General features: G+C 43.9%; 1 protein-coding gene across 2 annotated transcripts in view; it reads right to left on the bottom strand.

The window, feature by feature from the left end:
* Positions 1 to 27,189, bottom strand: part of LOC124013123 (atrial natriuretic peptide receptor 1-like) — a 124,413-nt gene that overhangs the window by 95,719 nt on the left and 1,505 nt on the right. For both annotated transcript variants that reach the window (XM_046327297.1, XM_046327296.1), the window contains one exon: positions 25,920 to 26,702. In XM_046327297.1, coding sequence (XP_046183253.1) covers positions 25,920 to 26,688 — 769 coding nt within the window. In that variant the 5' untranslated portion in view covers positions 26,689 to 26,702. The remainder of the gene's footprint in view (positions 1 to 25,919; positions 26,703 to 27,189) is intronic.

Below are 27,189 nucleotides of genomic sequence, written 5' to 3' on the forward strand. Positions count from 1 at the left end.
AACGCATCACTGGGGACAAACTACCTGCCCTCTTTGACACCTACAGCATCCGATGTCACAGGAAGGCCAAAAACACGATCAAGGACAACCATTCGAGCCACTGCCTGTTCACACAGCTATCATCCAGAAGGTGAGGTCAGTACAGGTGCATGAAAGCTGGGACCGAGAGATTGAGAAACATCTTCTATCTCAAGGCCATCAGACTGCTAAACAGTAATCACTAGCACAGAGCGGCAGCTGCCCACATTGAGACCCAATCACTGTACACTTTAATAAATGTTTCACTAGTCACTTTAAACAATGCCACTTTAATCATTTTTACATATCTTACATTACTCATATCACATGTATATACTGTATTTTATAACATCTACTGCACCTTGCCTATGCACCTTGCCTCGCTCAACCATATATTGAAATATGTACATATTCTCATTTACCCCTTTAGATTTGTGTTTATTAGGTAGTTGTTGGGGAATTGTTAGATTACTGTTTAGATTTGTGTGTATTAGGTAGTTGTTGGGAATTGTTAAATGATTTGTTAGATATTAATGCACTGCTAGAACTAGAAGAACAAGCATTTCGCTACACTCGCATTAACATCTGCTAACCATGTGTATGTGACCAATAAAATTAGATTTGACTTTTTCACATTTTGTTGTGTTACAAAGCTGAGCAGGGGGCCATGGAGCTGGACGGTTCCGGTGGAAAGCCAGGATCATGGCTGGGTCGAGGATGACCTGAGGAGGACCCAGGACCGTTCATCGAGTCTGTACCCCTCCCAATCCACCAGGTAGTAGATGCGACCACCCAGGCGCTTGGTGTCAAGGAGGGCTTGGATGGAATAAGCCGGTGCACCGCCGATGTCAAATGGCAGGTTGGAAAGGGCTGTACCGCACAGGCTTGAGGAGGTAGGCGATGGTAGGTGACAGGATTGATGAGGTGTGTTATTTTGAAGGGACCAATGAACCGGGCACTGAACTTTTTTCAGGGGACACGACGCCAGATGTCCCGGGTAGAGAGCCACACACGTTGCCCAGGGTGGAAGAGTGCAGTAGGTCGGCGACGCCGGTCAGCGAACCGTTTCTGGGAGAGCGACGCTTGATGGAGGTGCCGATGTGTGGTCTCCCAAACCTGCTCACTCCATCAATAACACTCGACGGCAGGCCCAGTTCTCCCATGGGAACACGCGGGGTTGGTACCCGAGGACACACTGAAAAGGAGTGAGATGGAGTGAGGAGGAATGCACCATGGAGTTCTGTGCGTATTCGGTCCAGGCTAGATAGCGACTTCACTCGTGTGGTTGGTGGGTGCAGTGTTGACGAAGGTATTTCCCTATTTCCAGATTCAGATGTTCCGTCTGCCTGTTGGTTTGGGGATGGTATCCGAAGGATAGGCTGATGGAGAGGGGGGGGGGGTCATGCACTCGGCCATTTCTATGGCATTAGTTAGATGCGGAAGGGGGATGAGTCGGCACATCTTGGAGAACCGGTCCACTACAACTAAAATAGTCGTGAAGCCTGAAGAGTCCACCAGATCCGTGAAGAAATCCATGGCGATGTGAGACCATGGTCTGTGTGGTGTAGGTAAAGGCTCGAGCTTACCGGTAGGTAGTTGGCGAGGGCTCTTGCCCATGCACAGACGGGACAGGAGAGAATGTAATCTCGGATGTCTGCTGTTAGGGATGACCACCAGAACTTGCGTGTCAGTATCTCCGTGTTCCGGGTGATTCCGGGATGGCCAGAACTCAGCGAGGAATGGCACCACTGCCTTACTTGGGGTGTGACGTGCACTGGAATGTAGGTCTTGCCTGCAGATGCTGGGTCGTGGATTAGAGCCTCTTGGATTGGACTTCCCACTGTATGGGTCCCATGAAGCAAGACGGAGGCAGGATGGGCTTGGGAGCTGGGTTAGAGGAAGGGGAGTCAAATAGACGGGATAAGGAATCAGCCTTCACAATTTTCTTGATGGGCAGATAGGTGATGGTGAAGTTGAAGCGGGTGAAGAAGAGTGCCCAGCAAGCCTGTCTGGGGTTGAGCCTCTTAGCACTTCTTAAGTACTCCAAATTGCGGTGCTCGGTAAGGACAAAGAATGTGTGATGAGCTCCCTCTAACCGGTGGGGCCACTCTAACCGGTGGGACCCATACTCTAACTGGTGGCGTCTCAGCGGGTGACAGTTTCTTGGAAAAGAAGCCACATGGGTGTAATTTGGGAGGTGTCCCGACCCACTGAGAGAGAACTGCTCCTACGCCAACCTCGGAAGCATCCACCTCCAGAACAAAAGGAAGGGTAGGATCTGGCTGCCTAAGGATGGGTGCAGAGGTGAAGAGGCGTTTCAAGGTCTCAAATGCATTAAGGGCGTGTTGATCCATTGGAGGGTACAGGTTTTTTGGCTGGTTAGAACAGAGAGGAGCGGTTGTGCTGCTTCAGATTCAGATGAACCGGCAGCAGTAAACTCAGCAAAAAAAGAAACGTCCTCTCACTGTTAACTGCGTTTATTTTCAGCAAACTTAACATGTGTAAATATTTGTATGAACATAACAAGATTCATCAACTGAGTCATAAACTGAACAAGTTCCACAGACATGTGACTAACAGAAATGGAATAACGTGTCCCTGAAAAAAGGGGGGATCAAAAACAAAAGTAACAGTCAGTATCTGGTGTGGCCACCAGCTGTATTAAGTACAGTAGTGCATCTCCTCCTCATGGACTGCACCAGATTTGCCAGTTCTTGCTGTGAGATGTTACCCCACTCTTCCACCAAGACACCTGCAAGGTCCCGGACATTTCTGGGGGGGAATGGCCGTAGCCCTCACCCTCCAATCCCTCCAATCCAACAGGTCCCAGACATGCTCAATGGGATTGAGACCCGGGCTCTTCGCTGGCCATAACAGAACACTGACATTCCTGTCTTGCAGGAAATCACTCACATAACGAGCAGTATGGCTGGGCATTGTCATGCTGGAGGGTCATGTCAGGATGAGCCTGCAGGAAGTTTACCACATGAGGGAGGAGGATGTCTTCCCTTTAACGCACAGCGTTGAGATTGCCTGCAATGTCAACAAGCTAAGTCCGATGATGCTGTGACACACCCCCCCAGACCATGACGGACCCTCCACCTCCGAATCGATCCTGCTCCAGAGTACAGGCCTTGGTGTAACGCTCATTCCGAATCCGACCATCACCCCTGGTGAGACAAAACCACGACTAGTCAGTGAAGAGCACTTTTGCCAGTCTTGTATGGTTCATTGAACAAGCATGGGATACAGTGTTTAAACCCTTCACAATGAAGATCTGTGAAGTCATTTAGATTTTTACGAATTATCTTTGAAAGACAGGGTCCTGAAAATGGGACATTTATTTTTAGTTGGAGAACCCTAGGATCCGTTGTAGAGCCTTTACGGTGGTAGGTTTGGGCCAGTTAAGCACGGCCGTGACTTTGCCTTTGTCCATGTTGACCCCTCCTGGTGTCAGTACGAACCCTAGGAAGGTAACCATAGTAACGTGAAAGGCGCTCTTCTCAGCCTTGACATAAAGATGGTGGTCCTGTAATCGTTGGAGGACCTGTTGCACATGCTGTACGTGTTCTGCAAGGGAGTGAGAGTAGATCAAGATATTGTCAATGTACACGATGAGGAACTGGTTGATCATGTCCTGGAAAACTTAATTCATGAAGGACTGGAAGACTGCGGGAGCATTGGTGAGACCGTAGGGCACAACTAGGTATTCAAAGTGACCCCTAGCGGTGATGAACGCCATCTTCTACTCATCCCCACTTCGGATACGGACCAGGTTGTAAGCACTACGTAGGTCCAGTTTGGAGTAGCTGGTAGCCTGTCCAACTTGTTCTTGTGCTGCCGGAATCAGAGGAAGAGGGGAGCGATTGTTGATGGTAAGGTCATTGAGGGGTCGGTAATCTATGCATGGACGGAGACCACCATCCTTTTTCTTCACAAAAAAGAAACTGGATGCAGCCGGAGACATGGATGGACTGATGAATCCCATGTTGAGGGCCTCTTCTATATAGATGTCCATAGCCTCATTTTCTGCGATGTACAAGAGGTAGATCTGACCCTTAGGGGGTGATGCCCCAGGAAGGAGTTCGATCGTGCAGTCCTCCGGGTGATGAGGGGGCAGAATGGACGCTTTTTTCTTGCTGAAGACACTCAGAAACTGGGCATACACAGGTGGGATGTGGGTTGGAATGGCAGACTACAATCCTTCTATGGAGGTGGCTCGACAGGGAAGACTGAAGCAGTTCTTAAAACAGGCGGGAGACCATGACAGCAGTTCCCCTTGCCGCCAGGAGATGCAGGGTCGTGAAGGCTTAGCCAGAGGTAACCGAGAATGAGGGGTTGTTTAGGTGAAGACAACACCAATAACTGAATGTCCTAAGATTGAAGGAGGCCAATCTGAAGGGTGAAACTTTTGGTCATGCGAGTCACAAGACCAGTTCCGAGAGGTTGTCCATCCAGCGCATTAATCCTAAAGGGAGGATTAACAAGAATTAGTTTGACTCTTAACTGTTGTGCCAATTGTTTGTCACTGAAATTTCCTGCGGCCCCCGAGTCCCTCCACAAACTGAGTGACCCCATTAGCAGAAAGAGGAGCCGGGATACCAAACTGCCTTTTGGTAATATTCAAAAACGTACAGGTGCTTATCCAGGCGGAAGTGGAGGGACTGTGGTCGCCCCTTCGACGGGGACGCGAATCGGACATCTAGTGAGTAGGTGGTTACTCTCTCCACAATAGAGGCACAGGTTTTCAGGTTGTCTCTCGGCAGGCGTGAGAGGGGCACGGCAGAGTTGCATGGGTTTGGGTCTATTGGACCGTGGTGGACAAGAGAAGGGCGAGGAAGACTCGCAGGCAATGGGCGACTGTATAGGTCTGCGGTCGACCAGTCGGTTGCCAATGGATATGGACATCTGTGTATTGATGTATTGGTTTAGGTCCGTTAAATCTCCTCTGCAGGCCAGTTCGGCCTGTAACTCCCGATTAAGACCACTCCGGTAGACTGTAAGGTGAACTGGTTCACTCCATTCACTGCCGGAAGTCATGGTGCGGAACTTAAGGGTATACTCAGTGGTGGAGCGATGGCCCAGTCGCAGCTCACATAACAGGTCCCCAGTGTGATGACCTGAAACCTAATAGTCGAACACCTCCTTGAAAAGGGGGTGGAAACGTGATTCAGAACTTTGAGCAGCCCTAAGGGCTGCGACCCAATCCAGAGCTTTTGCCTGTGAGTAGGGTGATGATGAAGTCCACACTGTCTTTGTCAGAGGTGAAGTCAGCAGGGTGATGGTCTATGTACAGGTTACACTGCATGAGAAATCATTGACATTTCCCTGGGGAGCCATCATATTTATTAGGCATGGATATAGGGGAGGATGAACGAGAGGAGGCTGTGGCACCTAATAACGGTGAAGCAGGAATGGACTGGCAAAGGAGGTCACAGGGTTCATCGATCCGTTCCTCCTGTCGGGTTAGACGTAGCTGCAGCTCTGCTGAATCCATCTGTCGTTTTTGGTGAGATTCTGTAATGAACACGATAGGAGACAGAGAGCTGGTTTCAAGCACAGAGCGCAGCAGGTGTTTATTGGAAGGGACCATAGGAAGGCAGGTAGCTGGGTCCAGGGGCAGGCAGAAGGTCATACACGGGAGGAGTGAAGAATGGGAAAAAACAGAGCTCCGAAAGAAGTGTGTCTCAAAACAAACAATACCTCACAGTGATTGGGTGCAAGGAACTGAACTAAATAGTGTGGGATGATGATATGCAGGTGTGTGAGCAGGTGATTAGAATTCCGGTGATTGGGATCTGGAGTGTGAGCTGGAAAGTGGGCTGAGTTCCAGGGATCTAAGTGTTTGGGAGTGTGAGTTGGACGCAGACGTTACAAAATTCAAATGAATTTCATTGTAATTTGTTTGTTAACAATTTACAAAAACTCTAATGTCAAAGTGGAAGAAAAATAAAGAATAATTGAAAAATACTAATATATCTTTATTAGATAAGTATTCAACCTCCTGAGTCAATAAATGTTGGAATCACCTTTGGCAGATATTACCTCTGTGAGTATTTCTGGGTAAGTCTCTAAGAGCTTTGCACACCTGGACTGTACAATGTTTGCAAATTCTTCTTCCTTTTTTTATTCTTGAAGCTCTGTCAAGTTCATTATTGATCTTGGTAAGCAACTACAGTGTATATTTGGCCTTGTGTTTTAGGTTATTGACCTGCTGAATGGCAAATGTCTCCCAGTGTCTGTTGAAACCAGACTAAACCAGGTTTTGCTCTCGGATTTGACCTGTGCTTAGCTCTATTCCATTTATTTTTATAATAAAGAACTCCTTAGTCCTTGCCAATGACAAGCATACCCATAACATGATGCAGCCACCACCAAAGTATGGAGAGTGGTACTCAGTGATGTTTTGTATTGGATTTGCCCCCAACATAACACTTTATATTTAGTACATAAAGTTAATTTCTTTGGCATATTTTTTAGAAGTTTTAGTTTAGTGCATTAATACAGGCTTCTGTACAGGCTTCCTTCTTTTCACTCTGTCAATTAGGTTAGTATTGTGGAGTAACTAAAATGTTGTTGATCCATCCTCAGTTTTCTCCTATCACAGCCATTAAACTCTGTAACTGTTTTGAAGTCACCATTGAAATCCCTGAGTTAAGAAGTTTCCTTGTATCTTTGTAGTGACTGGGTGTATTGATACACCATCCAAAGTGTAATTAATAACTTTACCATGCTCAAAGGGATATTTAATGTTTTCTTTGACCCATCTACCAACCTTCTTTGCGAGGCATTGGAAAACCTCAAGCCATTTCAGCTTTTCATTTCTAATTTATTAGTAAAAATGTCTAAAAACATAATTCCACTTTGACATTACGGGGTATTGTGTGTAGACGAGTGACATAAAATCTACATTTAAAACATTTTAAATTCATGCTGCAACACAACCAAATGTGTAAGAAGTCCAGGGGTGTGAATACATTCTGAAGGCACTGTATGCGAGAATTCTGTTCATTGACTACAGTTCAGTATTCAACACTATTGTTCCCTCCAAGCTCGACATCAAGCTCAAAGTCCTGGGTCTGGACACCACCCTCTGCAACTGGATCCTGGACTTCCTGACGGACAAACCACATGCTGTGAGGATTGGCAACAACACCTCCTCCACACTGCATCTTAACACAGGGGCCGCCCAGGGGTGTGTCCTCAGTCCTCTGCTGTACTCCCTGTTCACCCACAACTGCATGGCTTTGCACGACTCCAACTCCATTATAAAATTTGCTGACGACACCAAGGTTGTAGGACTGATAACAAACAACGACGAGTCGGACTATAGGGAGGAGGTACAGTGAGGGAAAAAGTATTTGATCCCCTGTTGATTTTGTACATTTGCCTACTGACAAAGAAATTATCAGTCTATCATTTTAATGGTAGGTTTATTTGAACAGTGAGAGACAGAATAACAACAAAAAAATCCAAAAAAAAAAAACACGTCAAAAATGTTATTAAGTGATTTGCATTTTAATGAGGGAAATAAGTATTTGACTCCCTCTCAATCAGAAAGATATCTGGCTCCCAGGTGTCTTTTATACAGGTAACGAGCTAAGATTAGGAGCACACTCTTAAAGGGAGTGCTCCTAATCTCAGTTTGTTACCTGTATAAAAGACACCTGCCCACAGAAGCAATCAATCAATCAATCAATCAGATTACAAACTCTCCACCATGGCCAAGACCAAAGAGCTCTCCAAGGATGTCAGGGACAACATTGTAGACCTACACAAGGCTGGAATGGGCTACAATACCATCGCCAAGCAGCTTGGTGAGAAGGTGACAACAGTTGGTGTGATTATTCGCAAATAGAAAAAACACAGAAGAACTGTCAATCTCCCTCGGCCTCGGGCTCCATGCAAGATCTCACCTCGTGGAGTTGCAATGATCATGAGAACGGTGAGGAATCAGCCCAGAACTACACGGGAGGATCTTGTCAATGATTTCAAGGCAGTTGGGACCAAGAAAACAATTGGTAACACACAAATGCCGTGAAGGACTGAAATCCTGTAGCACCCGCAAGGTCCCCGTGTTCAAGAAAGCACATATACATGCCCGATTGATCAAATACTTTTTTCCCTCACTGTAAGTGAACTGGCATTGTGATGTCATTGGCAACAACCTCTCCCTCAACATCAGCAAGACAAAGGAGTAGAGAGAGTTCTTTGGCGTCCACTTCACCGAGGACTTGTCATGACAAGTCTCGTTAAGAGGACGGAACAGCATCTCTACTTCCTCAGGCGGCTGAAGAAATTTGGCATGCCGCCCCGGGTCCTCTCCAAATTCAACCGTTGCACCATCGATAGCATCCTGACCAGTCACGTCCTGGTACGGAAATTTCTCCATCAATGACCGTACATGTCATAACGCACTCTGTTACAAAAAATGTCAATATGGGAAACACCAGATGATTTGAAAGCCAGCCAGCCACATCCAAAATTGCTGGGGAAAGACAATACGCCTATTAATGAAATACTTAAACAAATACTAAGGTAAAACACATCCTAAACAAAGTACTTTTTGGTAACTCTAGATGGAATATATTTTTAAAGAAAGTTAGACTAGGACAAACTTGCAAATAGCATTTATTTCCTGTATTAAAAATGGTCTGAATGGTCACCCATTGTTATGTTGCACCATTTTAGACAATTATCTGTGAAGGCAGATACAAAAATATGCTCCTAACACATTGAAAAGCGGAATCATTCATTAATTTCACGCTGTTGAGACACATTTGTCACACTCTGTTAGCTAAAGGCATTACGCTCTGCCCTCCATTTACACTGGCTCACAGTTGATCAGCCGGCACCTGCCGAGAAGAAGAAGCTATGAGTCTAAAGACGACTCGAACCATTGAAAATAGCTCTCTTCACCACACAAGTTGCACGTTTTCAGAAACTTTGTTCTATATACAACCAGACCTGGCTTCAGATGGTATAGTATTTGTTGTCTTTCAAATACTTTGGCTGCACTTGTCTGGCTAAATGGAATAGTCCCAAAAGTACAAACCCCATCAATTTGGCATTCCTGGCATGATCAGTCAAATGCCCAAATATTTGAAAGAAAACAAGTAAACTGTTTGATTCTAGAGCTGCACACAACACTTCTGTTAGAATAAACAGAATAAGAATAACTGGGCCCAAAATTTTTCTTCTCGTGCAGGTGGCGTCTTTTATTTTCTTCCTCTCTTCAAGCGAGGAGTGTTTGTATGGAGGTCACTGAGACTGTTGAATTTGGTTAACAAAAAATGTAATTGCTTATTTGCTTAATGTGGCTTATTTGATTGAATAGAAGTTTCATAATGATTAGGTTGTGACCAGTGTACTGATTATACAGTGCATTCGGGAAAGTATTCAGGCCCCTTGACTTTTCCACATTTTGTTTAGTTACAGCCTTATTCTAAAATTGATTGAATTGTTTTTTCCCCCCTCATCAATCTACACACAATACGCCATAATAACAAAGTAAAAACATGTTTGTTAGACATTTTTGTTGTTGTATTACAAATACAAAACTAATATCACATTTACATAACCATTCAGACCCTTTACTCAGTATCAATCAATCAATCAGTACTTTGTTGAAGCACCCTTGCAAGCGATTACAGCCTACAGTCTTCTTGGGTATGACACCAAAAGTTTGGCACACCTGTATTTGGAGAGTTTGTCCCATTCTTCTCTGCAAATTCTCTCAAGCTCTTTGAGGTTGGATGGGGAGCGTCGCTGCACATCCTTTTTCAGGTCTCTTCGGAGATGTTCAACCGGGTTCAAGTCCGGGCTCTGGTTAGGCTACTCAAGGACATTCAGAGACTTGTCCCGAAGCCACTCCTGCGTTGTCTTGGCTGTGTGCTTAGGGTCATTGTCCTGTTGGAAGGTGAACCGTCACCAGAGTCTGAGGTCTTGAGCATTCTGGAACAAGTTTTCATCAAGGATCTCTCTCTCTTTCGGCAAACTCCAAGCGGGCTGCCATGTGCCTTTTTCTGAGGAGTGGCTTCCATCTGGCAACTCTACCATAAAGGCCTGATTGGTGGATTGCTTAAGAGATGGTTGTCCTACTGGATGGTTCTACCATCTCCACAGAGGTTCTCCCATCTCCACAGAGGAACTCTGGAGCTCTGTCAGAGTGACCATCGGGTTCTTGGTCACCTCCCTGACCAAGGCCCTTCTCCCCTGATTACTCAGTTTGGCCAGGTGGGCAGCTCTAGGAGGAGCCTTGGTGGTTCCAAACTTCTCAATTTAAGAATGATGGAGGCCACTGTGTTCTTGGGGACCCTCAATGCTGCAGAAATGTTTTTGGTACACTTCCCCAGATGTGTGTCTCAACACAATCCTGTCCCGGAGCTCTACAGACAATTGCTTCGACCTCACGGCTTGGTTTTTGCTCTGATATGCACTGTCAACTGCGGGGCCTTATATAGACAGGTGTGTGCCTTTCCAAATCATGTCCAATCAATAGAATATTTCACAGGTGGATTCTAATCAAGTTGTAGAAACATCTCAAGGATGATCAATGGAAACAGGAAGCACTTGAGCTCAATTTTGCATCTAATAGCAAAGGGTCTGAATACTTATGTAAATACGGTATTTCTGTTTTTTAAAATTATAAATCTGCAAAAAGTTTTAACTTGTTTTTGGTTTGTCATTATTGGGTATTGTGGGTAGATAGATGCAGAAAACAATGAATTTAATCAATTTTAGAATAAGACTGTAATATAACAAAATATGGAAAAAGGTAAGGGATCTGAATGCTTTCTGAATGCACTGTAAGTATGACATGTGACATCCCGGCAACTTTGAGAAAAAACACTTTTTATCAGTGTTTTGCCTGGTCATCACGAGTTACCAAAAATAAAACCCTATCTAATTCTACAGTTTCTCTTATTAAAATGAGATTTTAAACCTAGCCCCAACCACACTGCTAACCGTATGCCTAACCCTATTTAACATTTTTATTTTCATGAATTATTACAATACAGACAATTTTGACGTTGTGCCTGTTGTTCACACGCATTTCTGCCCTCTCATTGGCTCGAAGGGTCCAAACTGATCTTGCATCCTCCCTACTGCCTTCCATTTTTTTAATACACCTATTCAGTGTTAGAGCGGCCATTTGAGTATCTGGTCAATATAATGGATAATCTGTGGCATAAATCAACCTTTCTTGACCCTGAAAGAATCCATACTATACCTGGCAAAACAACCAGATGTACAGTCGTGGCCAAAAGTTTTGAGAATGACACAAATATTAATTTCACAAAGTCTGCTGCCTCAGTTTGTATGCATATTTGCATATACTCCAGAATGTTATGAAGAGTGATCAGATGAATTGCAATTAATTGCAAAGTCCCTCTTTGCCATGTAAATGAACTGAATCCCAAAAAACATTTCCACTGCATTTCAGCCTTGCCACAAAAGGACCAGCTGACATCATGTCAGTGATTCTCTCGTTAATTAACACAGTGAGTGTTGACGAGGACAAGGCTGGAGATCACTCTGTCATGCTGATTGAGTTCTAATAACAGACTGGAAGCTTTAAAAGGAGGGTGTTGCTTGGAATCATTGTTCTTCCTCTGTCAACAATGGTTACCTGCAAGGAAACACGTGCCGTCTTCATTGCTTTGCACAAAAAGGATATTGCTGCCAGTAAGATTGCACCTAAATCAACCATTTATCGGATCATCAAGAACTTCAAGGAGAGCGGTTCAATTGTTGTGAAGAAGGCTTCAGGGCACCCAAGGAAGTCCAGCAAGTACCAGGACCGTCTCCTAAAGTTGATTCAGCTGCGGGATCGGGGCACCACCAGTACAGAGTTTGCTCAGGAATGGCAGCAGGCAGGTGTGAGTGCATCTGCACGCACAGTGAGGTGAAGACTTTTGGAGGATGGCCTGGTGTCAAGAAAGGCAGCAAAGAAGCCACTTCTCTCCAGGAAAAACATCAGGGACAGACTGATATTCTGCAAAAGGTACAGGGATTGGACTACTGAGGACGGGGGTAAAGTCATTTTCCCTGATGAATCCCCTTTCCGATTGTTTGGGGCATCCGGAAAAAAGGTTGTCTGGAGAAGACAAGGTGAGCGCTACCATCAGTCCTGTGTCATGACAACAGTAAAGCATCCTGAGGCCATTCATGTGTGGGGTTGCTTCTCAGCCAAGGGAGTGGGCTCACTCACAATTTTGCCTAAGAACACAGCCATGAATAAAGAATGGTACCAACACATCCTCCGAGAGCAACTTCTCCCAACCATCCAGGAACAGTTTGGTGATGAACAATGCCTTTTCCATCATGATGGAGCACCTTGCCATAAGGCAAAAGTGATAACTAAGTGGCTCGAGGAACAAAACATTTATATTTTGGGTCCATGGCCAGGAAACTCCTCAGACCTTAATCCCAATGAGATATTGAGGTCAATCCTCAAGAGGCGGGTGGACAAACAAAAACCCACAAATTCTGACAAACTCCAAGCATTGATTATGCAAGAATGGGCTGCCATCAGTCAGGCTGTGGCCCAGAAGTTAATTGACAACATGCCAGGGATGATTGTAGAGGTTTTGAAAAAGAAGGGTTAACACTACAAATATTTACTCTTTGCATTAACTTCATGTATTTGTCAATGAAAGCCTTTGACACTTATGAAAGTGTCACGACTTCTACCAAAGGTAACTCCTCTCCCTGTTCGGGCTGCGCTCGCCGGTTTACTAGCCGCCACCATCCCTTTTTCCTTTTCTGGTTGTTTTGTCTGTGTTCCTTTTCACACCTGGTTTCTTTTGCGTTTACCTCTGTGTATATATAGGGCACCTGTTGCCTGCCTTAGTTCGTGCAGGATTAAGCTTGTATGTATTTGCGCTCGATTATATTTGATGTTTATTGTTTTCACTATTACGCACGTGTATGTAAGTGCCGGAACTGAGTTTGTTCCTCCTTGCGTTTTGCACTGGTTTCAGAATTGTTTTCACTATTACGCACGTGTATGTAAGTGCCGGAACTGAGTTTGTTCCTCCTTGCGTTTTGCACTGGTTTCAGAATTGTTTTCACTATTACGCACGTGTATGTAAGTGCCGGAACTGAGTTTGTTCCTCCTTGCGTTTTGCATGGGTTTCAGAATTGTTTTCACTATTATGCACGTGTATGTAAGTGTCGGAACTGTGGTTGTTCCTCCGTGCGTTTGCACGAGTTTCTGATTCTTCGAGAGCGTAGTTTTTGGATTTTCGTCTGTGCCATTTTTGTATTGGTGGACTATATGATTAAACACGCTTCTCAAAATGCACCGCTCTCCTGCGCCTGGCCCCTACACCTCTCACCGAGACGCACCTTATCATAGAAAGGCTTGTCTTTATACTTCAGTATTCCATAGTAACATCTGACAAAAATATCTAAAGACACTGAAGCAGCAAACTTTGTAGAAATTAATATTTGTGTCATTCTCAAAACTTTTAGCCACGACTGTACAGTTGATGTTGGAAGTTTACATACACTTAGGTTGGAGTCATTAAAACTCGTTTTTCAACTATTTCAAATATTGATAATAATCTATAGTTTTGGCAAGTCGGTTAGGACATCTACCTTGTGCATGACACAAGTAATTTTTCCAACAATTGTTGAAAGACAGATTATTTCACTTATAATTCACTGTATCACAATTCCAGTGGATCAGAAGTATACATACACTGAGTTGACTGTGCCTTTAAACAGCTTGGAAAATTCCAGAAAATTAAGTAATTGCTTTAGATGCTTCTGATAGGCTAATTGACATCATTTGAGTCAATTGGAGGTGCACCTGCTGATATATTTCAAGGCCTACCTTCAAACTCAGTGCCTCTTTGCTTGACATCATGGGAAAATCAAAAGAAATCAGCCAAGACCTCCGCAAGCCTGGTTCATTCTTGGGAGCAATTTCCAAATGCCGGAAGGTACCACGTTCATCTGTACAAACAATAGTACCCAAGCATAACACCATGGGACCACGCTGCTGTCATACCACTCAGGAAGGAGACACGTTCTGTCTCCTAGAGATGAACGTACTTTGGTGCGAAAAGTGCAAATCAATCCCAGAAGAAGAGCAAAGGACCTTGTGAAAATGCCGGAGAAAACTGGTACAAAGTCTCTATATCCACAGTCAAACGAGTCCTATGTCGACATAAACTGAAAGGCCACTCAGCAAGGAAGAAGCCACTTCTCCAAAACCGCCATAAACAAGCCAAACTACAGTTTACAACTGCACATGGGGACAAAGATCATACTTTTTGGAAAAATGTCCTCTGGTCTGATGAAACAAAAATAGAACTGTTTGGCCATAATGACCATTGTTGTGTTTGGAGGAAAAAGGGGGATGCTTGCAAGCCGAAGAACACCATCCCAACCGCGAAGCACAGGGGTTTCAGAATCATGTTGTGGGTGTGCTTTGCTGCAGGAGGGACTGGTGCACTTCACAAAATAGATGGCAACATGAGAAAGGAAAAAGATGTTGATATATTGAAGCAACATCTCAAGACATCAATCAGGAAGTTAAAGCTTGGTCACAAATGGGTCTTCCAAATGGACAATGACCCCAACCATACTTCCAAAGTTGTGGCAAAATGGCTTAAGGACAACAAAGTCAAGCTATTGGAGTGGCCATCACAAATCCCTGTCCTCAATCCTATAGAAAATGTGTGGGCAGAACTGAAAAAGCGTGTGCGAGCAAGGAGGCCTACAAACCTGACTCAATTACACCAGCTCTGTCAGGAGGAATGGGCCAAACTTCACCCAACTTATTGTGGAAAGCTTGTGGAAGGCTACCCGAAACGTTTGACCCAAGTTTAATCATTTAAAGGCAATGCTACCGAATACTAATTGAGTGTATGTAAACTTCTGACCCCCTGGGAATGTGATGAAAGAAATAAAAGCTGAAATAAATCATTCTCTCTACTATAATTCTGACATTTCACATTCTTAAAATAACGTGGTGATCCTAACTGACCTAAGACAGGGAATTTTTATTAGGATTAAATGTCAGGAATTGTGAAATAGTTGAAATGTGTTTGGCTAAGGTGTATGTAAACTTCCGACTTCAACTGTATGTGGACAAAAACAATACCTCAACTGCCACAAGCAATTCCCTACCCTGAAACAACCTATGCCAAATGTAAAGCATCCAAGAAAGAGTCATTATTCTTAACAAATCCTGCCTGATTAAATTATTCTGCTGGATGTGGTCATGAGGCGGGCTTGCGTAAATTAGACGGGGTGAGGGACTTAAGACTGAGGCGCTGGGAGACCACTTCATTACTGGAGGACGAGCTGCTCCATTTCCCACACACATTCGGTCTCTATTTATCTCTCCTTCCTTGTCCTCTCTTTCTTTATAATCACTCTCATTACTTATACGCGGTCGTCTATCTCCTCTTTCTCTTGCATGTCTCTCTTCCATCCCCCTCTCTCTCTTTGCCTGTCTCTCTCTCTCTCTTTCTTTTTCCTTTCCCCCTCGTGCCCCTTTTCTCCGTCTCTCATATGGTCTCGCTTTCCATCTCGCCCCTCTCCTGTTCCATCTCCTGTCCTCTCTGGGTAGATGTGGATGATGTCGATGGGGTGGGGATGTCCTCTGAGTGTCATCTGTCAGTGTTGATTTGTGGCTGCCCCGTGGAGGGAATTAATGAGGGTTGGGATGGGTGAGGGTTGCCAGATCTGTAGGATAATTTCTGGTTAATGAAAGCCACATGTCAAACAGACTATTAACAATACATTGAAAAGGGTCTGAAAAACTGGATTTTATATAGCAGTATTAAACCTGCCAATCTTAATCACTATCCTATATACATGGATTTGTGTTGGTAAGATGCTTTTGTTTCACATAAGTGAAATGCAAAGTGCCCTAAGTATTCTGTAACCAATCAATACATCAACTAGGATATAAAACCTCACAATCTAAATGTCTACTTATCTTATCTTGAATAATCTCACATTCGCTCTTCGAAGGGGAAGGCTGGGTCAAAGCTACTATCAATCTTATATACAGGGATTTGTATGATTTAATATGCATTATCTTTACATACTGCAAAGTGCCCTGCCTAAATAATTTACAACCACAAACTGTACCCGGCTCGATGTACATAATTACATCTCTTCTAGGGGTGAAGGTGAACAAGGACTGACTTTGTGTTAGTAAGTAATTTTATATTTGCTTCTTGCCAGGGAATATTAGCAGGTTGACTAAGCTCTCCGACATCATTAAAATGTTTAGCTCAGTGGAACATTTCCATTCCGTCAAATCCATTTCTCTTGTGTCGAGGAAGCATCTCAGGCAGAGTTAGATTCTAGGTGGTGAAAGAAATGCAGCAGCAGGCCCATGTTGTTTACACACTACGTCCAGCACGTTGATGACGAGCGATGGCGGGCCTTGCATACGGCACACAGAAGCAATAACTGCCTCCCGTGTTTTGGCACATGCCACGTAGGCCTCACATCTCCAGCGGCAACAGATGGTCCCCTTTATTAGAGCCCACAAAAATGTCAGGAGCGTTTGCCAGGCTAATCGGACCAGCAATCTTTCTATCCATGTCATTCTCTACTGTATCAGCCGTTATAAATCAGGTAGGGTTAGACCCATCGCTCCTCTGTGTGTGTGTGTGTGTGTGTGTGTGTGTGTGTGTGTGTGTGTGTGTGTGTGTGTGTGTGTGTGTGTGTGTGTGTGTGTGTGTGTGTGTGTGTGTGTGTGTGTGTGTGTGTGTGTGTGTGTGTGTGTGTGTGTGTGTGTGTGTGTGTGTGTGTGTGTGCTGTGCCATTTAGCGAGGCATCCCCCGGAGCCGCGCTTCAGTGGCCCTTCAGCCAAACAACATGCTCCGTCTGTTGCGTAGCTGCGCCGGTGTCCAGGTGCATCATCCTGTCTGAGTGTTAGGCCTAAACACTGACCCCCTCAGGTAGATTCCTCTTCAGCTATGTCTGGTCAAACTGCCCATCTAAGTTGGCTTTCACACATGGTTCCATTGGAGGTCATGTTAGATTCAGGGTGTGTTTAGGGCTGTGGTGGTCACAAAATTTCATCAGCCAGTGACTGTGGAGCCAATAACTTTCGGTCTCACGGTAATTGACCGTTAGTTAACATAAACACATTTATCATCTTCTGGCTTCCACACATATCCTACAAGCCACTGATGCAGACCTTTGGAACATCTGCATTTTAAAAAGTCTAATTAATGAATGTAATATAGCCTACACTATCACAATGAATCCATTATTTATTTTAGACAGGTCTAAAGAAACATGATGTGAAGAAAATGTAGTCTATTTCAGAAGAACAGAATAACATACTCTGAGTTGTCCTTGTGTTAGGTCCTGATCTGGCTATGCCATATGGCTGTGGGCTACACTAGTTCCATTTAGCAGATAAGATTTGCTTAGAATTTCATGGCATTATTTTGCAGTATGAAGAATACAATTGAATAAAATAGAACGGATATTTTCTCCCAATGATTTGAGGGAGTGCGCACATGCGGCTATTCTGTGTTGAGCGGTTCACAACGAAATAGGTATTCCTATATGCTTAATTTAGTGTTATTTATGTAACTTTAGTCATGATACAAACGTTGGGCTATATGTTTTGATTTTCAATACATTCTAAGGCTGCATGACGCGATTCTAATGATGATTTGAAAAAAGTTGCACGAAAGGCATGAGCTCTTATTTTTTGGACAGGCTGTACACACTTCATCAGTCTCTCATTCACAATTTGACAAGCACTTGGTAATGCCTCGAATTTCCCGACAGCATCCCCTTTGTGTGGCCGTAATGCCCCCTAAAAAATCCATGCCTTTGTGGCCAGTGGCTGTTGTGCCTTTGGGCTTAATATAATAATAATAATAATAATAATAATAATAATAATAATTACCTTCTACCTGCGTGGTGTTTGCACCTCTCACTCACGTGGCTCTCCATCGCGTGAGCGGGTCTTTCTCACAGGCTACAAGTGAAAACGGACACATCCTGGAAGTAACTGCGCACGTCCTAATCCAATTCCGAGGCAAATATTGAAGATATTGGAAGAACTGTCCACGTGTACTTTTAGTCAGTCAACAAGACTAAAAGTAAATGTGTACTTCATTCCCATACTGACTTCCATGGACCATCTAAGGTGGGTATCTGTCAAACCTTGATCATTTGAAAGGGGTTGTTTGTTTTGTTTGAACAGGTGTGATAGCATTTTCATGCCAAAATGAGAAGAAAGAAAAGGCAACCTAGTTTGCCAATACAAAAAGGTGTTAGATTCCCAGCTGGTGTGAAAGTAATTCACACCAATTCAGAGAAGTTGGCCAATATCACATCATTTTGCCCCAGTGCACAAGGCATCGGGTTACCTTTTGACCAATGATAAACCTCTGTTCAAGCAATTTTCAATGATGACAGGGAGCGTATTCACTCCAAAACTTGTATCCCTTCTATTGACATCAAACAGTTGTGAGATAGTGGCAAATAAACAATTCCATAGAATCAGATACGTCGATAAAATCAAATCCAGGCAAGTTTATAAAAAAGTAAATACAGTGCATTCAGAAATTATTCAGACCCCTTCATTTTTCACTTTGTTATGTTACAGTCTTATTCTAAAACTGATTAAATATGTTTTTTCCTCATCAAACAATACCCCATAAGTACAAAGCAAAAATAAGTTTAGAAATTTCTGCAAATGTATATATGAAAAAAATGAAATATCACATTTACATAAGTATTCAGACCCTTTACTCAGTACTTTGTTGAAGCACCTTTGGCATTGATTACAGCCTCGAGTCTTCTTGGGTATGACGCTACAAGCTGGGCACACCTGTATTTGGGAAGTTTCTCTCATTCTTCTCTGCAGATTCTATCAAGCTCTGTCACGTTGGATGGGGAGGCGTCACAGCACAGCTATTTTCTGGTCTCTCCAAAAATGTTAGATCATGTTCAAGTCTGAACTCTGGCTGGGCCACTCAAGGACATTCAGAGACTTGTCCCGAAGCCACTCCTACGTTGTCTTGGATGTGTGCTCAGTGTCGTTGTCCTGTTGGAAGGTGAACCTTCGCCCCAGTCTGAGCTGCTGAGTGCTCTGAAGTAGGTTTTCATCAAAGATCTCTGTACTTCGCTCCGTTCATCTTTCCCTCGATTCTAACTAGTCTCCCAGTTCCCACAGCATGATGCTGCCACCACCATTCCGTCTGGCCACTCTACCATAAAGGCCTGATTGGTGGTGCTGCAGAGATGGTTGTCCTTCTGGAAGGTTCTCCCATCTCCACAGAGGAACTCTAGAGCTCTGTCAGAGTGACCATCTAGTTCTTGGTCACCTCCCTGACCAAGGCCCTTCCCCCCTGATTGCTCAGTTTGACCGGGCGTCCAACTCTAGGAAGAGTCTTGGTGGTTCCAGACTTCTTCCATTTAAGAATGATGAAGGCCACTGTTTTCTTGGGGACCTTCAATGCCGCAGACATTTTTTGTTACCCTTCCCCAGAACTGTGCCTCAACACAATCCTGTCTCGGAGCTCTACGGACAATTACTTCGACCTCATGGCTTGGTTTTTGCTCTGACATGCACTGTTAACTGTGGGACCTTATGTAGATAGGTGGGTGCATTTCTAAATCATGTATAATCAATTGAATTCCCCACAAGTGCAGTTCAATCAAGTTGTAGAAACATCTCAAGGATGATCAATGGAAACATGATGCACCTGAGCAAAATGTCTCAAAGCAAATGGTCTGAATACTTATGTAAATAAGGTATTTCAGTTTTTATGTTTAATAAACTTGTTAAAGTGCCTAAAAACCTGTTTGTGCTTTGTCATTATGGGGAATTGTGTGTGAATTTATAAGGAAAAACCTTAATTTAATCAATTTTACAATAAGGCTGTAACATAACAAAATATGGAAAGAGTGAAGGGGTCTGAATACTTTTCCCAAATGCACTGTATATGTCCGTTCTCAAAGTCCTGTCTTGTAAATCGTCTAGAGCAATTGCACGCCTTTTTTCTCATACGAGTCCAGTGATGTCAGTTAGATGCTTAGGTAAAAAGCTTAGCCTGCGAATTTGATCAACATTCAGATGTGTGGCTGCTGTGTATCTGGGAGTATTAGACATCTACACATCATTACTACACATCATTAGTCCACATGCATTAAATGTACCCTGTCAGATGCACATACATACACAGTAAGTAAGTATTCGGCGCACGTGACAAATAAACGTTGATTTAATATGACATGAATTCGAACATATGGTTATTGTGTGATTTACAAAAGATTGAATCATACTCTGCCACTTGTATGTATTTGAATGTGGTGTGTGAGAGAGACAGACGGAGTGTTTCTGTGTGTTTGAGAGCAGGTGAAAGAGGGCGAGAGGGAATAGGAGAGAGCAACAATCTGGTGGTCACACTGACAGTACCAATGTACGCCAGAGGAAAATATACGACGCAGGAAGGCAGGTGATCGCTCCTGTCACGCCCACCTGTTCCTGCGCTCTGGCGCAGATGCTGCCCGTATCCATGGAAACTATCTCCTCAGCTCAGCCATGCTTGAGGATTCTCCTCTCCGTCAAACTTTCATTCTGGCACATCAGGAGGAGAATTTTAAAAATGGACCGTCTATCCAAATACCTTGAAGGGTAAACTCTCAAATCCAGCTAAGCTGAGGTTTAGACATAGTGAGCATTACAAAGCAGCTCTGTGCTTTCATTCACACTCCATTTGCGTTTCTCCAGTTCTCTGTCTTGGCTATCTTGGTCTTTTTCTTTCTTTCTCCGAGACAGCCCTCATTGGCCAGGCCTCCGCCATCTCTTTATGTCTTTATTTCTCACACTCATTTCTATGTTTTGAACGGATAGTTTTTGCAACTTTGTTTGCATAGCCCCAGGGCAGGTAATATTTCAAGTAAATTATTACCATTGGTCGAACATTTTACTTGGATGGGAAGATAAACAGCCAGAAATAAATCATTTGGAATGTGATTAAAGAAATACATTGCATATTTCCCTGGGAGCAAGATAGGACAAACTGTTTTCTCATTTCCCCTCGGGCTGTGTTTGACAAGCTGCCACATTCTGGCTCACTCTGTCTCCCCTTCTGGTGAGATTTATGAATCTACGGCAAATTAACGTTCTGATCCAAATACTCTTTACCGGCATAACTGTGACAGGTGAACGCTGCCAGGGCAATTACAAGTAATAATGGAACAAAGAGGAGGCTGGTGGGAGGAAATATAGGAGGACGGCTCATTGTAATGGCTGGAACGGAATCAATGGAACGTTACCCAACACATCAAACAACGTGTTTGACACCATTCCATTGATTCCATTTCAGCCACTACAATGAGCCCGTCCCTCCCAAAGTTCCTCCCACCAGCCTCATCTGATGGAACAGCATTACAAAAGCTCTCCCAGCTAGCACATTTCGTTCCTTGCAAATTGTGGGAACGTATGTTTTTGGTTTAACATTGGTTGTGGGAACAAAGCCACATGTTTACTGACTGGTAAAACTTTTTTTTATGTTCTGAGAACAGAAGTGAACATTTTGTCTGTTCTGGGGATATTTATTTTTACGTTACAGGTAGGTTCTGAGAACTTTTTCTCTGGCTCCTTGAAAGTTTTCCTCTAAGGTTTTCTTAATGTTCTGAGAAATGGGAGTTTTTTTAGTAACTTTTTTGTTTTGTTTTATACCAAGCACAGATAGGACACATGGAAATGAATTTCCTTAGGCAGTAAATCATGCAAACACATGTATTTTTTGCTGTGACGTGGCATCAGTGAGATTTCAACCTATAATCTTCTTAAAATCAGGTGTGGCCAATTAGTGGGTGCAGCCAACACACCTGGACACACTTAACAAGATAGAAATAGTTGTGTTGATGCTGAGAAGGGAATGTATACGCTTTTAAATAACATTCTTAGAATGTTCTCTGAATTTTACTAAACTCTTCTGTTTTCTATGGAAAGTTCTTAATGTTCTCGGGAACAATTTGAGAACATTACTTGAAATAGAATCATGATGAAACCTGTTGGAAACGTTATGGCCGAAGTACTGAAATTCTCACAGAAGAACATTGTTTCTTAACGTTCTCTGAACTATTTGAAAACATTTTCAATGTCAAACCAGTTGAAGATTATTCCTAGAACATTAACAAAATTGAAATTAAAATAGAACTATGATTGAACTTTTAGGAAACATTATGTTAAAGTAATGAAATACCAAGAAAATTATGTATTTTTGTCAGGTTCTTTAAAATGTGTTGAGAATGTTCCGAAGTCAAGTAACTATCCTCCACCATTCCCAGAAAGTTGGGTTGTATGTAGAAAATGTTTTAAAAAAACATAGGACAACCAGGCTTTTACAATGCTCTAAGAAACATATGGTTCTCAGAACATTATATGCTAGCTGGGCTCTGTTTCTATGTTTAAATGTCTGTCTAACAGTATCGCTCTTAATCTCTCTCTCTCAGTCCCCTTCTCTTGCCTTCCAGTCTAACAAACCGACACAATCCCCAGCTGTGATTTGCTAAATGCTGCTGGGGGGGGGGGGGGGGGTAAACACGACGGAAGAGACAGCCACAGCACCACCAAGTAATCCCACACTGGAAGTCTCCACGCTGTTTGAATTAGGGGAGCTCTCCGCCTCCACTGCAACTCAAAGCGCCAGAGAAACCAGGCTTATTTTTCTTCCTTTTAAATGGGACTTAATGGGACTGCTGGCTCTGATATAGAGCGCTGCTTGCAAATCACTTCATCAAATGACGTTGTTTCCTTTTACCATCAGGCTTATATCATTCCAGAGGCCCTGGGGCTTGGACAGGCTACAACCGGGAAAAAACACAACAGGAAAACAACAATGGGATATTGTCCGCAGGGCTAGCATATTGATATAATTATTCATTTTAAACTGTTGATTCTGACCAATTAAGAGTGGTTCCCATTGGTTTCCTAACCTCTTGAAGCGGTGATTGGTGGAGGGATTCTGAGGGGACACTGATGGTACGGTCTTAATTTGACCAACCACGAAAAGTTTAGGCTCCTGGTGAGGGAGGGTGAGTGCAGCGAAGATCATGTGAGAACTGAGCATCCTTCAACAATGGACTGGGATAAAGCAGAGGAGCCAGCCATCCCTCTTCTCTCTCCTTCTCTCTCCCACCCACCATCACTCCGCCCCCAGCCTGGTCAGCTTAGCCTGCGAATTGATTCCCGGTTGCTTGGGAGACAAACGACTGTTTGACACAGTCAATAAACTTAGATGGTGGTCATACGGGGCCGATCCCCAAAATAGCCTTATAAAACAGTGGCCAAGAAGAACAAAAAGTCAGGACAAATTATGTTTCGCAGGAAATACCTTTGTGTCAGAAATGTCCTAAGCAGTTTCCCTTATAAAGTCAAAGAGGGGCCACTGGCTACACCTCTTGCTTAAGTTTGGGACTTTTAATTAAGAATGTTGTCGTACCCATGTGGGAACTGGGGGAGTGGAATACAGGAAACTGGCTGGGGCTGGGCACGGTGTGAGGAGGGAGGTGGTTCCCAACGGGGCAGTTATACCACCTACATTCTAACATTCAAGTTCACGTAATGTCCTCTGTCTCAGAAACTACGAGCCACACTTCCATACTATCACATTTCCACATTTACATCGGTGCAGCCAGTCAAATAAAATGAGAGAGGCCACGTTAGAGGAAGTCAAAACTAAAAATCTATGGATAACGATGAGTTCTGATCATTTAGTGCGCTTTCAAGTACCTTCTTCAGCGTGTCCCGAGGCTAAGAAGAAAAAGTAATGGAGCCACAAAGTACTGGCACCAGAAATGCATGTCTGCATGTGTCAAAGAAAACAGACAACACATTCTCCATTACAATTAAACTAGCACCGATCAAGCATTCCCATTGACACATTCCTTTCAATCAATACATGGACGCCTCGCCCAACTAAAGACAGTTACTTTCTGGGTTAATTCCAAAATCAATAATGATATGGTGTGAGAAAATGCAAATGACAGCGCATGTCAACACCTGAACTCGCCAATTATCGAATTAAAGCGACATCCATTAACTGCACTCTCAAACTTCATATTGGAGATATTGATTGCTTGGTGGCGGTTCAGTTAAGGGTGCTAGCCGGGGAGCACTTAATTAGTTACAGATTTGAAATAACAATGAAGTGCTCGAGTACCTAATAAGGTTATCTGTATGCCAAGTGGAGTTGCCTCTGTTGAAGTTTCCAGCAACTTAGAGTGTGTGTGTGTGTGTGCATGTGAGAGAGTTTTCAGGAACATGTTCTGTCAGCATTTCCTAGACGCCTCTACTTATCTCCTAGACTTTAGCGCCTGTGGAGGCACCTTTAATGGTTTCGGCAGCAGCAAGGCGATGCCAGCTGAACTTTCTGCACATCTGAGCAGAAACAGCGAGGCTCCTCACACCTGCAGATACAGTCCCAGACGCATCATCTCTTTATGGGAAGAAATGTAGTAGGTTGTGGTGTCAGAATGTGCACAGGGTGTTCCCCTGCTGCCATGTGGATAGGACCACTGACACACACGGAGTTAAAGCGGAGGGGGTGGACTCGTTATGATTCATCCATAGACCAACAAAGCAGAGAGCACTATTCTATTCCCACACTATATGATTCAATATTTTAACCCTTTCAACACCATTATATTTTAACACTTACCATCTCTCGGTCAGTAGGTCTACGCCCTCTTACTATTTGCAATCTCTCTCTCACTATCCTGTTTCCTCCTTTGTACTGTATCTTTCACAGACCTATCGCTTTGCTTGTACACACCCTCTCTTTTTCACTCTCTCTAACTCCCTGCCATGATTTATTGTTCCCCATGCTGAAATCGGGGAGGGGACTGAGGACTTGTCTCCGTCCGTTAGTACGTTAGTGCATTAGTCACATGTGATATCTCAGACAGCACTGGCCCCGATTTTGACTAATTTGATGCGTAGAGATCCGGCATTTACAAAATGAGGCCGATTGGCCAGATGGTGGAGCTATGACAAGAGATTGAAAATGCAAACTTTGAAAGGTCACGCCCCTCACCCTGTTTGACCTAAAGTCATGAAATTCGGTACGAAGGTCCCTCTCCTCACAAGGAAACAATGTGCCACAGGGACCCCTTAAGGTCCGCCATGATGGAGTTTTAGCCATTTCTATTTCCTCTTCCTACATTGTCATGCTGTCTGTTAAATGTGCGTTAACAGAAGTCCGTTTTCTCTCCCTCAATGTGTTGTGTGTTAATTGACATTGTGGCAAGTTAACAACTTTTCTCGCTCTGCCAGTACCATGCATTAATACGCTTTTGGTCAAATTCTAGGTCTATCTGTTTATTGACTCACTAGGTCAATAAAACTTCAGCTCAAATATTATCATTCAATCTACTGGATTTAAACTGCCCATGTGAACTTAGTCCTACATCTGGTAATTGAGACAATTAGTAAGTTGACAGGTCAATTTACAATAATGAAAAGAGTGGTTGCAAATGAAAACAGCATACACATGTGGTCTTGAAATAAGGACCAACTGGGATTGACTGCTCTCTCCAGATTACTGAAATAATGGAATCAAAATACCATTACTGCCAAACAGCAATTAGTCAGGCCACTTATTTTCACATTCTACACATATGGCTTTAATGTGCGGACATTAACGCTCAGGCAAATCTTCTGCAAGCTGAGTTCGTGACCGATTGGGAGCTATGTTCTCAGGTTTTTGATATAACCATGTCAACATGTATGTATCTGTAAGCAATTGTAAGAAGAAAAAAAACTTGATCAAGATGAGAACAAGGCTTAAACAGTCACCCAGATCAAGACAGAGGGTGCCCAGAATACTTTATGGAGAAATAGGACAGAGGTCAGATGGACAGAGATTGGACTGGGAGCTCACCTCGGGCACTCTGGCTTATGTCACTGATGAGGTCATCATACTGGACGGGTCCAGTCTGCTCATTGAAGACCTTGTCTGCTGTGGTGATGTTGTCCAGCTGCAGCTGCGTGTACAGCCCCTCTGCCGTAAAGTAGTATGGCCGGTCGTCATCTTTGTTGTCGCTGAACATGAGCATGGCGTGCCTGTGCCAGCCAAAATGGCGATGCAGGCGCACCCCAAACTCGCCCAGCTTCTTGTATGTGGGGCCCGTGTTGGTGATGGAGGTGTACATGTTGAAGCCGATGGCCGCTGCCCCAGCCGTCACCATGGGAACATCCCAGTGGGTGGTGAAGCGGCCCACAGGAGACGAAGCGTAGTCGCAGCCAGGCCCGATGAAGGCCCACGGGTCGTAGGAGAACTTGAGGTCCACGGCCACCAACGGCGCCACTGAGTCGGAGCAGACTCCATCTTTGCTTTCGCTGCTGTCGTAGACGATGCGGAGGCGGTGGCCCGGCAGCAGGGTGGGTTCGTCATTGACTCGCTCCAGAGCTCTGATCAGAGCGGGTCCCACGCGAGGCCAGGCCCACGGGTATTCAGTGTTGTGCAAAGGCAGGATAGCCGCCAGTGTCACATTCTGGGGCTCCGAAAGTCCATTGAACGACAGCTCGAGTTGGAGCGGTTCGGTCCTGAGGAGCGGGAAAACCAGAAACAGCAGAGGAACTCCCAGTCGTCCCTGCCACCACCGAGTTCTCGTCTTCTGCATTGCTGGGTTGGGCTCAGGCATCACCATCAACCACAGGGGGACTGGCAGGAACAAACACACAGAGTGCGTGAGGTGGCCTGTTAGTAATGATTTATAACATTATGACACCAGCCCCAACCCCCAGAGGTATTTGTGGCCTTCTAGTTTGAATGATTCTTCGATTCAGGTCAATTCTGTAGCAGTAATTTGAATAACCACTAGATGAGGCTATCAAAGTAGTGTTGAATTTATTCTACGTCAAATATCATGGAATTTGGATGGATGGAAGACTGAAAGAATAAGGGGAAAATAGAATGAGGGGATAAGATAAGTATCATGATATTAACAGGTTCTAATCTACTTATTTGGTGTGTGTGGATAAGACACATGCTATGATAAAGTTTGGCATTTGACTGGTTTGTGAGTGAGGCTGGCTACTAGATCTGTCACTGTATACTTAACTTTGAATATCTTATCTAGTAATTGCATAAGTTACTTTCTTACTTGAGACACCAACAAATTAAGTATATCCCGTAGTCAACCTGTGAT

The sequence above is a fragment of the Oncorhynchus gorbuscha genome, linkage group LG24 (assembly GCF_021184085.1).
Source record: "Oncorhynchus gorbuscha isolate QuinsamMale2020 ecotype Even-year linkage group LG24, OgorEven_v1.0, whole genome shotgun sequence".
Classification (NCBI taxonomy): Eukaryota; Metazoa; Chordata; class Actinopteri; order Salmoniformes; family Salmonidae; genus Oncorhynchus; species Oncorhynchus gorbuscha.